Here is a 14,977-nt window from a genome sequence, read left to right as displayed (position 1 = left end):
TAGTTGTTAGTATTATAAACCTTTTCAATCACTTGATTAAAATTAGGTACTTGATGCTGTGTAGCCAAAATGATGGTGGAGGAGCCAAGGAGAAGGGGTGTGCTACTTGACCTTGTTTTTACTAGAAAGGCTGGTCAGGGATGTGATGGTTGGGGGAAGCTTGGGATGCAGCAATCACAATATGGTGAGTTCAAGATCTTGTGTGGAAGAAGCAAAGCAATAAGTAAAATTGCTACCCTGGACCTCAGGAGAGCCAACATTGACTTCTTCAGAGACCTACTTGGGCTGTTCAGCCTGGAGAAGAGAAGGCTCAGAGATGACCTGATAGTGGCTTTTCTATATATGAAGGGGAGCTACAGGAAAAAAGGGGACAGACTCCTTAGCAGGATCTGTGGTGATACAACAAGGGGAAATGGCTTCATGCTCAAGGAGGGCAGACTTATGTTGCATATAAGGAAAAAATCTTTTAAAGTGAGGGTGATGAGGCACTGGAACAGATTACCTAGTAATGTGGTTGATGCTCCACCCCTGGAGCTTTCAAGGCAAGGCTGGATAAAGGCAACCTGATCTAGCTGTGGTTTCCCTGTTCACTGCAGGGGATTTGGACTAGATGGCCAGCAGAGGTCCCTTCCAACTCTAAGGATTCTATGATTCTATGTCCCATGGGCTAGAGTGTTAGAAAGTAAGGGGGCCCATGAGAGCTGATTGGTGCATAAACACCACTTCTTCCATGCTCAAGATGGGCCTCGATGGGATGCACCCACATGTGCTGAGAGAACTGGCAGAGGTGATTATCAACTTTGAAAGGTCCTGGCAAATGGGAGAGGTGCCTGAAGACTGGAAGATAGTTGCTGCCACTCCAGTTTTCAGAAAGGATAAGGAGGATCTGGGAAACTGCAGGCTGGTCAGTTTCACCTCTGTCCCTGGAAAGGTGATGGAGTAGCTTGTTCTGGAAGCCATCTCCAAGTGATTGGAAGAGAAGGATATCAGGAGTAGTCAGTGTGGATTCACCAAGGGGAAATCATGCTTGACTAACCTGATAGCCTTCTGTGATGTCATCACTGGCTGGATAGATGAGGGGAGAGCAGTGGATGTTGTATACTTCAACCTCAGCAAGGCATTTGACCGTGTCTCCCACAACATCCTCGTTGTGAAATTCACCTCACCAACCACTCATCTATCCCACATTTTCTGTGAGTTGGATTAAGAACTGGCTGACTGGCAGAGCTCAGAGGGTGGTCATCAGTGGTGCAGTGTCTGGCCAGAGCCCTGTAACTAGCAGTGTTTCTCAGGGGTCAGTGCTGGGTTGGCTCTTCCTCAACAAGCTGGATGAAGGGATAGAGTCCAACCTCAGCAAATTTGGTGGTGATACAAATCTGGGAGGAATGGCTGACACACCAGAAGGCTGTGCTACCATTCAGCAACACCTGGACAGACTGGAGAGTTGAGCAGGGAGGAACCTAATGAGGTTTAGCAAGAACAAGTGAGTTTTGCACCAGGGGAGGAGTAACCACAAGCATCAGTACAGGTTAGGGGATGACCTGCTGTAGAGGAGCTCTGCGGAGAAGGACCTGGTTGTTCTGGTGGACAGCAGGTTGGCTATGAGCCAGCAGAGTACCATTGTGGCCAAGAAGGCCAGTGGTACTCTGGGGTGCATTAAAAAAAGCATGGCCAGCAGGTCAAAGAGGGTTATCCTCCCCCTTTACTCTGCCCTGGTGTGGCCGCATTTAGACTACTGTGTCCAGTTCTGGGCACCTCAGTTCAAAAAAGACAGGGATCTCCTAGAAGGAATCCAGCAGAGCGCCACGAAGATGATAAACAATCTGGAGTATCTGCCATATGAGTAAAGTAACTTGGGTCTGTTCAGCCTGGGGAAAAGAAGATGGAGAAAGGATCTGAGAAATGTTTATAAATATCTAAAGGGAAGTGGAAGATAAATGGATGAGGGCAGGCTCTTCTCGGTGGTGTGTAGTAATAGGAAAAGGAGTAATGGCCTAAAACATGTACATAGGAAGTTCGATACTGACATGTGGAATAACTTCTTTATGGTTAGAGTCATGCAGCACTGGAACAGGCTGCCCAGAGAAGTTGTGGTGTCTCATTCTGTAGAGATATTCAAAACTTGTCTGGATGCCTACCTGTGCAAACTACTGTAGGGTACCTGCTTTAGTAGGGGAGTTGCATTCAGTGATCTCTTGAGGTCCCTTCCAACCTCTGTGATTCTGTGAAAATGGGATAGACCCTGCTCTGAAGCTTATGCTGAACAGACAAAACTGAGTAGTGGGAAACTGGAGCAAATTCAGGTGGTGTCTCTTGTTAATCCTGATTCCTTCTTGTCAGAGGAGAGAGTAACAGCAGTGTAACCTGAAAGAGAATGTATCTTAATATATCTGTAAAGTGAAAATCGGTTTAAACCCAGGTACTGTACTTGTTAATGAGCCTTATATATGTAGAAATGAGAATAAGGCAGTAACTGACAGACAACTGAGTTACTGTTGCACCTTTCATTAGCAGTATGTGTTCATTTGTTGGGATTGTTTAGTATGGGATTGTTCAGTCTGGAGGAGACTCAGGAGACCATATTGCTCTCTACAACTCTCTGGAAGAAGGTTGTGGTGAGATGGGGGTCAGCCTCTTCTAAGGCATAACTAGCAATAGGACGAGATGGAATAGTATCAAGCTGTGCCACAGGAGATTCAGGTTGGATGTTAGGAAGAATTTCTTCTCTGGAAGGGTGCTCAGGTGCTGGAATGGGCAGCCCAGGGAGGTGGTGGAGTCACTGTCCCTGGAGGTGTTCAAGGAATGTTTAGATGTACTAAGGATGTGATTCAGCGGGGAAGTATTGGTGGTAGGCGGATGGTTGGACTGGATGATCTTGGAGGCCTTTTCCAACCTTGGTGATTCTATGACTCAGAGACATCAATCTGAAGACATCTTCAGTCTTCAATCATCAAACACAGTGCTATATTTACCTCTTTTCCCCGAGCATACACACTTCAGGTACCTCACATCCTTTGAGAATATGGGAGCAACTGCCTGCCTCCCATGCGGTAGCAGCTGTACTGCCTCAAAAAACACAGCTTTGCACAAAAGCGTCTTACTTTCTCTTCTGTGTATTTATGGATGCATGAAAACCATGAGGGACAGGACATCAGAAATTAGTCCTGAAACTCCCTCCCGTGTGGTCCTGAGTTAGAGTACATCAGCGTGTCACAAAGAAGATGTACTACTGAAGAAGTGAACTAATCTGTCATTTTCTTAACTTTTGAAACCAAAATCAAAGAAGCTTTCATTTAGATTTTTTTAAGGTTGTGTGGTGTAAGCAGCTCGTTTGTCAGATTGAGTGTGCTTTTTTGGTGATCTGAGGTTATTGCTTACTGACGAAACTCCTTTCTCTCTTGCACAGGTCTTGGAGGAGCAATCGGTTATATGTTAGGAGGGCTGGACTGGACACAGACTTTCTTGGGTGGTATTTTTAAATCTCAAGAGCAAGTCCTTTTCTTCTTTGCAGCCATTATCTTCTCTGTGTCTGTTGCTCTCCACCTTTTTAGCATTGAAGAAGAGCAATATAACCCTCAGCAGGACAGGATTGATGAGGAAGGAGACACACTTTCTAGTGTCAAATTCAGTGGTAGTCTCCCCCCTCTGAATCGACTGAATGTAATTAGTGAGGAGGAGCCATACGGAGCCTCCATGTTCCACGATGAGGTTCAGTCAGAGCATGATCTCAATATGGAGTTCCTCGAGGTGAACATTGTAAGAAGTAAGAGTGACTCCGTTCTGCATATGCCTGATGCTACGCTGGAAATTGAATCGGAGCTGCTTTTTCTGCATGACATCGAACCTTCCATTTTTCAAGATGCTTCGTATCCAAACACTCCCCACAACACCAGCCAAGAGATCATGAAGTCCAAACTCAACCACCTGTCTGCTTTCCTCAGGGACAATGAGAAAGAGGAGGAAATGTTGCTTGATAATCGCTTAAATGAAGATAAAGTCCCAAATATGAATGGCTCCCTACCAAAAGAATTCCTCAATGGACACGCTAGAATAGGCATGAAGCAATCCAGTACTTCAAACTCCATGCGGAGGCGGAGGCACATGTTCTACCGTCAGCCATCATACACCTTCTCATACTATGGCAAAATAGGCTCTCACCGCTATCGCTTTCGTCGGGCCAATGCCATCGTCTTGATAAAGTCCTCACGCAGCATGAATGACATCTATGACATGCAGAAGCGGCAGCGGCAGAGGTACAGACACAGGAATCAGAGTGGCACAACAAACTCGAGTGGAGACACAGAGAGCGAAGAGGGGGAAACTGAAACAACTGTCAGACTCTTGTGGTTGTCAATGCTAAAGATGCCAAAAGAGCTGCTGAGATTGTGCGTTTGTCACCTCTTAACTTGGTTTTCGATCATTGCTGAAGCTGTGTTCTATACAGATTTCATGGGCCAGGTCATCTTTCAGGGTGATCCAAAGGTAAGAGGACAATTACTTCTAGCAAACCTGCTTACAGCTACTCATTGCTGGGGTGTGCTCATTAAAAGAAAGTGGCTTTGAATTTGTGTTTGTCACAGGCCCCTTCTAATTCAACTGAGTTACATGCCTATAATGCTGGAGTTCAGATGGGATGCTGGGGACTGGTAATCTATGCTGCTACTGCTGCCGTTTGTTCAGGTAAGAGACTCTGCACAAGGCAGTGGAACGCACCTCATAAATGTGTTACAAGGTGAAAGTTATTTTTGCTTCAGTTAGCATCTGCCTCCTTGTTTGTGTGAAGGATATTTTGGAAAATCGTTTCAGGTGGTCATAAGCAGAGAGGTTCCTTTAAGTATCAATAATTTTAAAAAATTCCTTCAAATGAAGAGGGGGAAATATGAAAAGATTGGTTAAGTGGCATATAGCACAAAATGGCATCAGAGGGCATTGAATTGAATCTAATTAGGTATAAAGAAACTGTAATTTTGCTTGAAAAGATTAAAGCATATGCAAAATCTTCTTATCACAATGAAAATTCAGTATTTCTGAAACTCTTTTTCTTGCTTTTCAATAACAGTTTACGCTTGGAGACTCTGAAATTGAAAACTTTTGACAAACCTAAGTTCTGCCTTTGGCAGGACATGTGCAGGCACATCTGCACAGATCAATATCACAGCTGTTTACAAGGGTGGATAGTGATAGGACAAGGGGAAATGGTTTTAAACTGAGGCAGGGAAGGTTTAGGTTGGATAGTAGGAGGAAGTTTTTCACTCTGAGGGTGGTGAGGCACTGGAACAGGTTGCCCAAGGAGGCTGTAGATGCCCCATCCCTGGAGGCATTCAAGGCCAGGCTGGATGTGGCTCTGGGCAGCCTGGTCTGGTGGTTGGTGACCCTGCACATAGCAGGGGGGTTGAAACCAGATGATCACTATGATCCTTTTTAACCCAGGCCATTCTGTGATTCTGTGATCATGGAGACTGCCTCTTTGTTGAGAAACATCAAATCAAAGTTCAGGTGGGCAGCTAGTGTCTGAACAGAGACTGAGGTATTTGAGGCAGAGACTGAGGACACTGAATCATAGAATATCCCAAGTTGGAGGGAACCCACAAGGATCAACGAGTCCAACTCCTGGCTCTACACAGGACCACCCAAAATTCAAACCCTGAGGTGGCATTTGTTTTGTTCTTGATCTTTGCAGCTTTGTTACAGAAATACTTGGACAACTATGACCTTAGCATAAAAGTGATCTACATCCTGGGCACGCTGGGATTTTCTCTAGGCACTGCAGTGATGGCAATATTCCCCAACGTGTACGTCACCATGATAATGATCAGCACTATGGGAATAGTTTCTATGAGCATCTCCTACTGCCCCTACGCACTTTTGGGACAATACCATGATATTAAAGAGGTACGTGAAATATTTTGATCAAAGCAGGGCATGAACACTTTTCTGAAGATCGAAGTTACAGAGGAGACTTACTAAAGCCAGTTTTTTGAGACACCTGCTTGTAGCACAGATTTGTCCTTGGCAGCTGCTAATTAAGTCAGATGGAGTTGGCATGAAGTTCTCTGTAGGGTTTTCTCCAAATTGCTTTATCCTGTGCTGAGGTGTGAGAGGATATGATAGATTCTTGGCAGTCTTAGATCTTGAGGTGAGTCTGGAAATGCAACTATGGATGTGGGGAGATGTAATGTCCTCATTTTTGCTGGAACTGAGGACATCTTTACTTTCCAGATTTTAGAAGTGTTACATTTGGATTACAAACCACATGAGGATCATATATTTTAACACATTTCTCTCCTGGTATCGGGAGGGAGATTCTTTTTAAAATCACAGAAATAATTTTCACCAAGAGTCTCATGTAAATTTCTTACAAATGCTAATCCGGGAGTCAAGTTCATGTAGGAGTGCCCCAGTAAATATCTGCTTCAGTGTAAGGAGGAGATAAGGAGGCTGTTGCTTTGGACATTCGTAGTGTGGTGCCATAACGATGGCATAAAGTTGATCGTGGCTGAGACATTCAGGGAAGATCGCAGTGTTGGAATATGCGGTTTCCTCCCTTGTTTTACCTCCTAACATATATTTCTTGTCTTTTCCAGTACATTCACCACAGCCCTGGGAACTCAAAGCGAGGATTTGGCATAGACTGTGCTATTCTGTCGTGTCAGGTTTACATCTCCCAGATCCTTGTGGCCTCTGCCCTTGGTAGTGTGGTGGACGCAGTTGGCACAGTCAGAGTCATTCCCATGGTGGCTTCAGTGGGATCTTTCCTGGGGTTTTTGACAGCTACCTTCTTGGTGATTTATCCCGAAGTCAATGAAGAGCCAAAAGAAGAACAGAAAGGACTGGGTCCTCCAGAGACAACTGAGGGCAACAGCACAAGCGCAGAGAAGCCAACTGTCCTGAAACTCACACGCAAAGGAACCACCGCATCGGAGCTGGAGGGCGAGTCAGCTGTGTGAGCCCACCGCTTGCTGCTCACCCACATTCCAGGGAGTGCAGGTGCAGGATCAAGAACTCTTCTTTTTTTCTTTCTTTTTTTTTTTCCAGGAAAATAAATTAGAATCTTCACTACTTGTAGCTAAAATTGCAGAAGAAAAGGCAGTTTCATGCAAAAATGTAAATGAAGTTCTGTAGTCCTTAATATAGGTTTGAACAGGTAGCTATGATGCTAATTGCTTTCTCTACAACCTAGAAATGTCATTTCTGAACACTTTTTTATTACCAAAACATTTAGATTTCAAATAAGTTTTATTAATCTGCATGAGACAGTGTATACAATTAGCAGTTAGAAAAATTAAGTTTTCAGCTGTTTTTAAACTAACTGAAAATGGAAGCTATCTTGACTTACAGTCTCCTGCTGTTTATTTGTCTGAACATTTCCAATTTCACTAGTGCAGTAGCTGAATGAAATGCTTAGACATCATGATCAATTCTTTTCATAAGCATATTATTGGTCTGAAAGCTACAATTCTTGAACGTTAATTTTAGAAGTCATATTTTTGTTAGTGCAATTACTACAGAATTGTTTCATTTTCAAGGAAAAAAGCAATTACTGCAGTTTCTGAGAAACTGCTGTGAATCCTTTTGGTCTTACTGCTCAACAATTACTCCCAAATCTGCTGCTTGTAGGTGACATTGGGTGCGTGATGTGAACTGTAGGTGGAAGGACAGCAGCTGGGAGAGGTGATCAGCACTCACAGGTTTTTATTGCAAGTGCTGAATTTGATGAATGTCATTGGAATATGCTGTGACAATTTTTAGCTGGGAGTTTTGCGTACTGGTGAGCTCTGGGGCTTTCTTGGCATTTAAACTTAATCATCTCTGGATGAAGCTGCCGTGGAGGAGGGTGTCCCTGAGGTCAGCTTTGTGGGATGGGTGTGCAAATTCTCATTTGGTAGAAGGAAGTTATTGCTTACTTGCACTTTTTTGCTCCTTTAACCTCCAGCTGGGAACGCAGCAGTCAGGTTAAAGGCACAGAGTCAGTACAAGGTGAACCAAAGGCCTACCTCTGTAACTTTATGGCATAGTCTGGTTGTATACAAATTTGTGTCAGAAACAGTTTTTAGGCCTTAAAATCCAATCCACTCACATGTGTTGCTGTTCCAGTTCCTATCTTGGAGGAATTGTAGGCTGGAGCTCTTCTGAGCTGCTCTACCAATTTCGTCAGTGCAACCTCCGTGCCCCTTCCTTGATTCAGGACATAGCTGCAGTGCAAAGACATTTTCTATGAAGAGTTTAAAAGAGTTGAGCTAATCTGATTTACAGTTTTATTTGGATTGCTGGCAGTGCCCCGATCCGTGGGCAGACAAAGCTCAGAGATCCGGCAGCCACTTAAAGCAACTTCAGAAACTGAACTTCCATCTGTCGTCTTCTAAGGAGCGTTTGTGATGCTGTTTCTTCATTTTGGCGTGGACCTACGGGCTGCAGTCAGTCCATGTGCTATAAACAGACAAATCACAGCTCATCGTAAGATTTCTGCTGCCTCAAACTTGTGATACTACAGTACTTTTAACTGCATGTGTAAATCATGCTGCAATATAGTCACTCGAAAGAAAAATATATATTTCAAAATGAAAAGCAGTTTTTAATAAATTACTTGAATTGTCGATGTATTTAAGAAATGTATGTTTTGGTATATTTGAAGCTGACACGCAATTTTGGCTGGCGTCGGTGACGAATTCCTGGTGGCATACGTGTGTTGTGAGCTGAAGGCTGTCAGTCAGTGTGATGTCCTCTGCTATCAAGAGTGACAGTGTTGTGCTTAGGCTGGTGGAATTCCGAGCACTGAAGTACATGGAATCGCATGGGACTTCTTTTTTTGTTTTTTTCCAAGTGTCTCAAAAAAGCCTTCTTTTTTTTTCTTAAGGTGAATATTATTTTTATCTAGAACACATACTGTGAACTGTGTTCTGACAGGGGAATAGTACTACTGAAGAATGTGAGACCTTATTGAAGAAAGCAGTTGTGAGAAATACGTTAACTGAACTTCTGCCGTGAATTTTATCATCTCAGTTACATTTAATATATTCTGGTGATATTCATATATATAGAAGAGATACGTGTTATATTTCACCCTATAACTGGCATTCTTGTAAAATACATACTGAGTTAGACATTTTAAAGTGGCTTTACTATTTTATTTTTAAAACTTCTTGAAGATTCTGCTTTTGTTTAAATGAACACTATCAAGTACTCCTTATGTGAACCTTAGTTCTTGCAAGGTTCTGCTACACTTCTTATAGCTCTTCTGGTCGCTGCCAGCCTTACCTATTTCCCCACCACTCACGAGTTCCTTTGATGTGAATGTAGCTTCCAACCACTACTGCTCTGCATTGCACCTTTGTAAGCCAAGGTTTCTTTCACAGCACAGTCGAGTCACCGAGGTCCAGCTGCAAGGAAGGAGGAGATGCTGAAGCTCCCTCTTGCAGACTGATGTTGCATGCGTTTATTTAGTTTTCTGTGTCGTGGCAAGCGGTGAGGAGGAAGAATGACATCTCAAACCTAGAGAATTTCAGTCAGAAGCAGAGAGGTCCAGTTTGTCCCAGCCTCATTTCCAGAAACTGACATTAAAATCCAGATATGGGATTGTTTATGACATTGTTTAGTGTGTTTGTAACACATAAATATGCACACTGCTTTGTAACAGGAAGCTCTATTTCACTGCCCTACAAAACCGAAGGAAATAATTATCCATTGTAAACACACCAAAGTATTTGTAGTATTGCCAGAAGAACTAACTTCGGGCAGCCCCTGCCAAAGCATCTCCTCCTGTCCCTCGGCCAGGCTGTGAAAGCACCGCGCTCGCTTCCCCTGCGCTCACAGGGATCGTTTCTGACATCTGTTGATATAATGCTTTCTCTTGAATTTGAGAACTTTCCTTTTTACCCCAGCACATCTTAGGGTGGAGCAGGCACTCATTTATTTCTAAATGCGTCCTTCACCTTTTGAGACAGAACTTTTCTTTTTGTCACAATTAAAATATAAATTAGCATGATTTTACGTCTTTATTGCAGAAGAGAGTGTTGAAGGGGCTTTACTTAATTCCTGATGACAGCAAGTATCATTGCTGCTTGCCAGTATTACTGTATAGTCCAACTTATCCCGCGTGCTCCATCTCCTTCATTGCAGTAGGTTTGTGGTTTTGTGGTTTCACTCCAAGTTGCTCTGTACTGTAAACAATTTTAATGAATTTTGCTGCAGTCTTGGGTGGCGTGCAACGCCCCTACATGAGACACTGATAGAGCTCAGATTGCTGAGTGTTTCACTAGGACTCTGCTGTCGGCAAGCTGCACGTCCTGAAGTATTTCATATGAAAGCAGAACAGCTCAAACCGCACCGCTCAGAAAGGCACAGTGAGGATTGTGCACCATTGGGTTATCACTAGAGTCTTATTGGGCTCAAACTGTTTGTGGCTGGCAATTACAGATTCCAGAAGCAATAATTTCTTCGGAATGTTTCCCTTCCTGCTGGTTAGCTGACTTTCATAGAGATTTATGACCCGAACAGGCTCTTTATAATACGAATCTGGTTGTGTTGGCTAGCGCTGGCAGTAAGCAGTTGTGGTAAGATGTGGGTTGTTCATCATCAGGAGGAAGGAAGCCAGTAAATCCAGCAGAGGTTAGTGCTCCTTGAAACACAGAGTGTCTTTTTCCCCTTTTGTTTGGAGCCCTTCCCTGCAGTTTGAAATAATTTCTTCTCAGAGGGAAGCTGGCATTTACCCTCCCAGCTTCAACTGCAGAGCCTGTGGTGAGCGGGGCTGAGCCTTCCTCATCCTTTTCCCATCTCATCCAAATCCCCTGAGCACTTGAATGACAACAGCACCAGTAATGATTATTGCCAGATACCTCAATAAAGCCTCAGTTCCATCATTAAAAATGCATCTGCCCACCCTGTGCTGAGCTTGGCCTTCATCACCTTTATCACCATCACAGAAGGCAGGCTTTTGGTGGTGCATCTCTTGCAGCAATGTGGGTTGAGATCACACCTGCCAGTGAAGGTGGAGGAAATTGTGGTTGATATCTGGGAAAGCTTCCTCCATGCTAGGCAGGCAGGCAGGCAGGCAGTCACGTCACAGGGAGCAGCAGTTTTGGTGGTCGCTCCTCTTTTCAGTAATTTTCTCTAAATGAGAAGCTGACTCGCCAGCCACTCTGCGGTTCAGTCTCTGCGATGAATTCTAGTTCAATCACTGAGAGTTTTTTAGGTGTGTGTGTGTGCGTGCATGTGTCTGTGTGTATATTGCTTCATATACACACTGTTCGGGCCAAAATACCATTGGTGGTTGTGTGCTCTTTGTCACTGTACTCGACAATGTTTTCAACTGAGTTCTTCCAGGTTTTCCCTCATCCTTGTCTGATGCGAGACGAGCTCAGCTATAAATATGTATCCTATTTAAGTGAGTAAGCAAACTCCTGCATGATATTCCAAGCACATGTAGCAGCTTCGGCATTTGAAGTATCCGTTGCGAAAGAGAAGTTGGTTTTATTTGCAGCTGTTTTGTTCTTGCTTCCTTTCGATAGGCCAAATAAATGTAATGAACACCAAATGTTGCACAGAAATGTTATGAATGACTGTGTAGAAGAGATACCAAATTTTATTTTTCTTTGCAGAAACTTTATGGTAACAGAGAGTCCTCTAACTGTTATTCTTAAATGACAAAGCTGAACATTCGTGAAGTGCGTTGAAAATGGTCATTTTAAGACGTGATGCTACCCAAAGTTTTCTGTTTCTCATGTTGCATCAAGAAAAAGCGGTTCCCAGAGTCAAGCTGCAGGAGCTCAGGTACCAACTGCTGTTTGGCTTTAGAGGCTCAGCAGCCTGGGCAGTTCAGAAATTACATTAGATAACTTTCTAAAGGCTCAGTTGTCCTTCTGTAATATGGCAGTAGCACATGGCTTCAGTCTGCTCGAGCAGCAGGGTCTGCTTGTTCACATATTCAGTTTGTTATCTGATTTCAATTGCATTTCCAGGGGGTGGTCTGCATTTGGCTTCTTCTCCCCATCCTTTAGCCTTGCTGTTCCTCACCATGGAGAGGTCTGACATGGATGAAAATTATGGCTGTTTAGTGGCAAATATTTTCCCTCAAAAAAAAAAAAAAAAAAAAAGTTTCTTCTTAAATTCAAAGGCTTTTGCTGTGTTTGTGGCCTGCTAAAGCTTTACAGAAAGGGCAGGACACAGCCTCAGTTCAACATTCTTTGACACGTTCTTAAATTTTGGAGTTGTGGGTAGAGCTCTGGAAGCAAAGCCTTCCTTGAGCAAATCATCCCTTTGCCTGCACCTGTTCACTACTCAGTGGTAGCCAAATTGTAGTAAAGAGCCCCAAAACCAGAAAGACTGAACTATTAACAAATTGGCAGTTCTCAATTATTACTCTTTATTCTGATGTAACATGAACGCTAAGCCCTTTTGGTAGCCAAATGACCTGCTTATTTTAAATGCCTCATATTAATAGAAAGCTGCATATAGGCATCTCATAGCAGAAAAAAATAAAAAAGAGAATATTTAGTTCCTGTGTGAACTGGCCATATGACAACTACTTTTTTATCAACTTATTAAGTTGGGGCACTATAATAGCTCTTGCTGAGTTTAGCAATGTTTATAAGCATGTGTTAAACACATAACGTTAAGTTTTATGAGGAAAAAGGGATAAAGAAAAGTAATGTCACAGATGAATGTTTGAGTGCGTAGACGGCATAATGTATGTATGTTTTTTATTTCTACACTGTTGAGCTTATTTTCTGTTTTAAGGTTAAAAAAAAGAGTTGTTGCATGAGAACTGTTTTATTGTGTTCTGCACTTTCTGTTCTTTTTGTATAATCTTGTTTGTGTTTTTTTTTTTTCATTTATGCATAGAAAACAAAAATCAATTTAGAGATATTCTACTCCACAAGACATTGTGTTCCAATCCGTTGTTCTGAATTTCGATCTTAATAAACATTTCAGTAAGAGTTTGTGGTTTGCATTCCTGTGTTGTTTGTAGGGAGCTTGGGTGGAAGCACTTAGTGATGGAGCTGACACTTGGAACATCTGGGTATATCAGGGGAGGGAATCCAGACAGAAGAGCAAACTGCTGCAGCCCAGGAGGGGTGCACATCCCTGAATACAGATTCTGTTTTTGCCCTAGTTGTTCTGACCCATTCCCAGGTGAAGGGAAGAGGGGGCTGTCATCTGCTCAGACAGCAAATGCTATTGCTGAGAGCAGCACTACAGGGAGTTTAGGGTTTTCCCTTCAAGCCTCACCCCTCCTTTGCCAGCCCATCAGCCTCTTGCTTTTCCATGGTGTGACACCCTGTGCAGTGGAGGGCTTCGGAGAATTAGAAGAGTTGTAACGAGTGGGTTACAAATAAACCAGTTCACAACAAAACTGGTTAACCACTCAGACTGCAGGTAAAAAGAGGGGAAAGTGAAAGGGACACCTGTATCAGATTACCCATGCCAGCTGCCTGGTTGAACTTAGAGCATGAAGAGCTCTGTTCTATTAGTTGAATTTCCAGTTACTTACTTGATGGATTTGGTCTGTGACTTCTCCTTAGGCAATCTGTCAGGCCCTGTGGCATCAGCTCAGAGAAATCAATGCCTGTGCAGCATTTGGTTCGTACATCTCTCCCCAAGCATCCCTGTACCAGCTCGGTCTACCATGCCAAAGAAAGGGGAAGATGGGAAACATCACTGCATCCTTTTCAGTAACAGGGCAGGATCGTTCCTAAGAAAGGAAAACTGCTGTCGCTTCACCAACCCCAAGTGGGGGTTAGTCCCTGCATCCCTTGAGCTCTCCACAACCCCCCCACATCCACCTTTCCCATATGGGGTGGTGGTTGGTAACACAGTCCCCATGTCCATCACCAGCCTGCAATGCTTGATGGAGAGGTAATGCCACTTGCCAAGGAAGGGACAGAGATTTTAGAAATCCTATGCAACAGGTTGGGGTGCTCAGGCAGCTGTGCCTGGCAGCATTTGTGTGCACTGTGTGGTTGACCACACACAGGCTAAGACTTAGAGAATCACAGAATCACCAAGGTTGGAAAAAGCCTCTATCTATGATCATCCAGTCCAATCATCCACCTGCTACTAGTATTTCTCCACTAAAATAGTGAAATTGTAGGGTCACCAAAAATTTCACACTGTCACATCCAGCCTTGTGACATGAAACTCTTGCAAGCACAGAGGGAAACAGGCAGAAGGGACAAGGGCACATCAAAGAGAGGAGGGAGCTCAGGACAGCAAAAACAGGTAGGGGGCATCCATCCCACAGGGAAATACTCCCTGAGGGGCTTCAGTGACGAAAGGGGCATCACAGCAGGAGAAAATCAACCAAATCCTAGGTCCAGGGGTGATGGGCAGTGGAGAAAACCAGGTGGGCAATCCTTCAGCATACATGCAGCATCATCTACTTTGTCCTCAGCCCCTAAATGGAATCTGATCCAATTACAGACAAGAACAGCACTAAAGCCATGCAGCAAGTGATAGCCAGCACCTGTGCTGCATCCTGGAGCAGTCATGGGGGGAGTGCTGGCAAGGAAAGTAGATTCTTCAGGCAACCATCGGAACACTGTGGCTGAAAATACAGAAAAGAGTGACAGAGGCAAGTCAAGTAACAGCAGCAGTGCTAAAATGGGTTTCTGCTTTTCTCCCATGCTCTAAAGAGATGAGAGTGAAAGGCAAGGGTCATCCAGTACTGACAAAAAAGACGCCTATCCCTACAACAGTCCTACAGCAGCCCATGACTACAGGCTGAAAGGCAAAAGAAGCTGTTTCCTACCTCACTGCACAGCCCACGCGGGAGATCACAGCCAGCACGCAACAGCCGGACTTTTCAAGCAGCTCCTGTCCCTGGGCTTATTTCTAGAAGCAAACACTGCCACCCCTCGGCCTGAAAAATCAACAGCAGAAAGGAATCAAAAACCTTGAACTGCAGCTGGCTTTCAAGAAGCAAGCAGTACTTCAAAGAAGCAGAAAAGGAAGGAATAGAAACATAGGAAGACTTGGGGGATTC

The 14,977-nt window shown here is 43.8% G+C and overlaps 1 protein-coding gene across 1 annotated transcript in view; it reads left to right on the top strand.

Moving 5' to 3' along the window:
* The window catches only part of SLC45A4 (solute carrier family 45 member 4), a 37,332-nt gene extending 24,400 nt beyond the window's left edge, over positions 1-12,932 (top strand). Inside the window, exons 4-7 of the mRNA XM_010709380.2 lie at positions 3,407-4,482; positions 4,581-4,680; positions 5,681-5,892; positions 6,585-12,932. Of these exons, the coding sequence (XP_010707682.2) occupies positions 3,407-4,482; positions 4,581-4,680; positions 5,681-5,892; positions 6,585-6,947 (1,751 nt within the window). The 3' untranslated portion in view covers positions 6,948-12,932. The remainder of the gene's footprint in view (positions 1-3,406; positions 4,483-4,580; positions 4,681-5,680; positions 5,893-6,584) is intronic.
* Positions 12,933-14,977: the final 2,045 nt, after the last annotated feature.

The sequence above is a fragment of the Meleagris gallopavo genome, chromosome 3 (genome assembly GCF_905368555.1).
Source record: "Meleagris gallopavo chromosome 3, MGAL_WU_HG_1.1, whole genome shotgun sequence".
Lineage (NCBI taxonomy): Eukaryota > Metazoa > Chordata > Aves > Galliformes > Phasianidae > Meleagris > Meleagris gallopavo.
The sequence above is the reverse complement of the archived record's forward strand: the minus strand, read 5'-3'. Positions and strand labels throughout refer to the sequence as shown.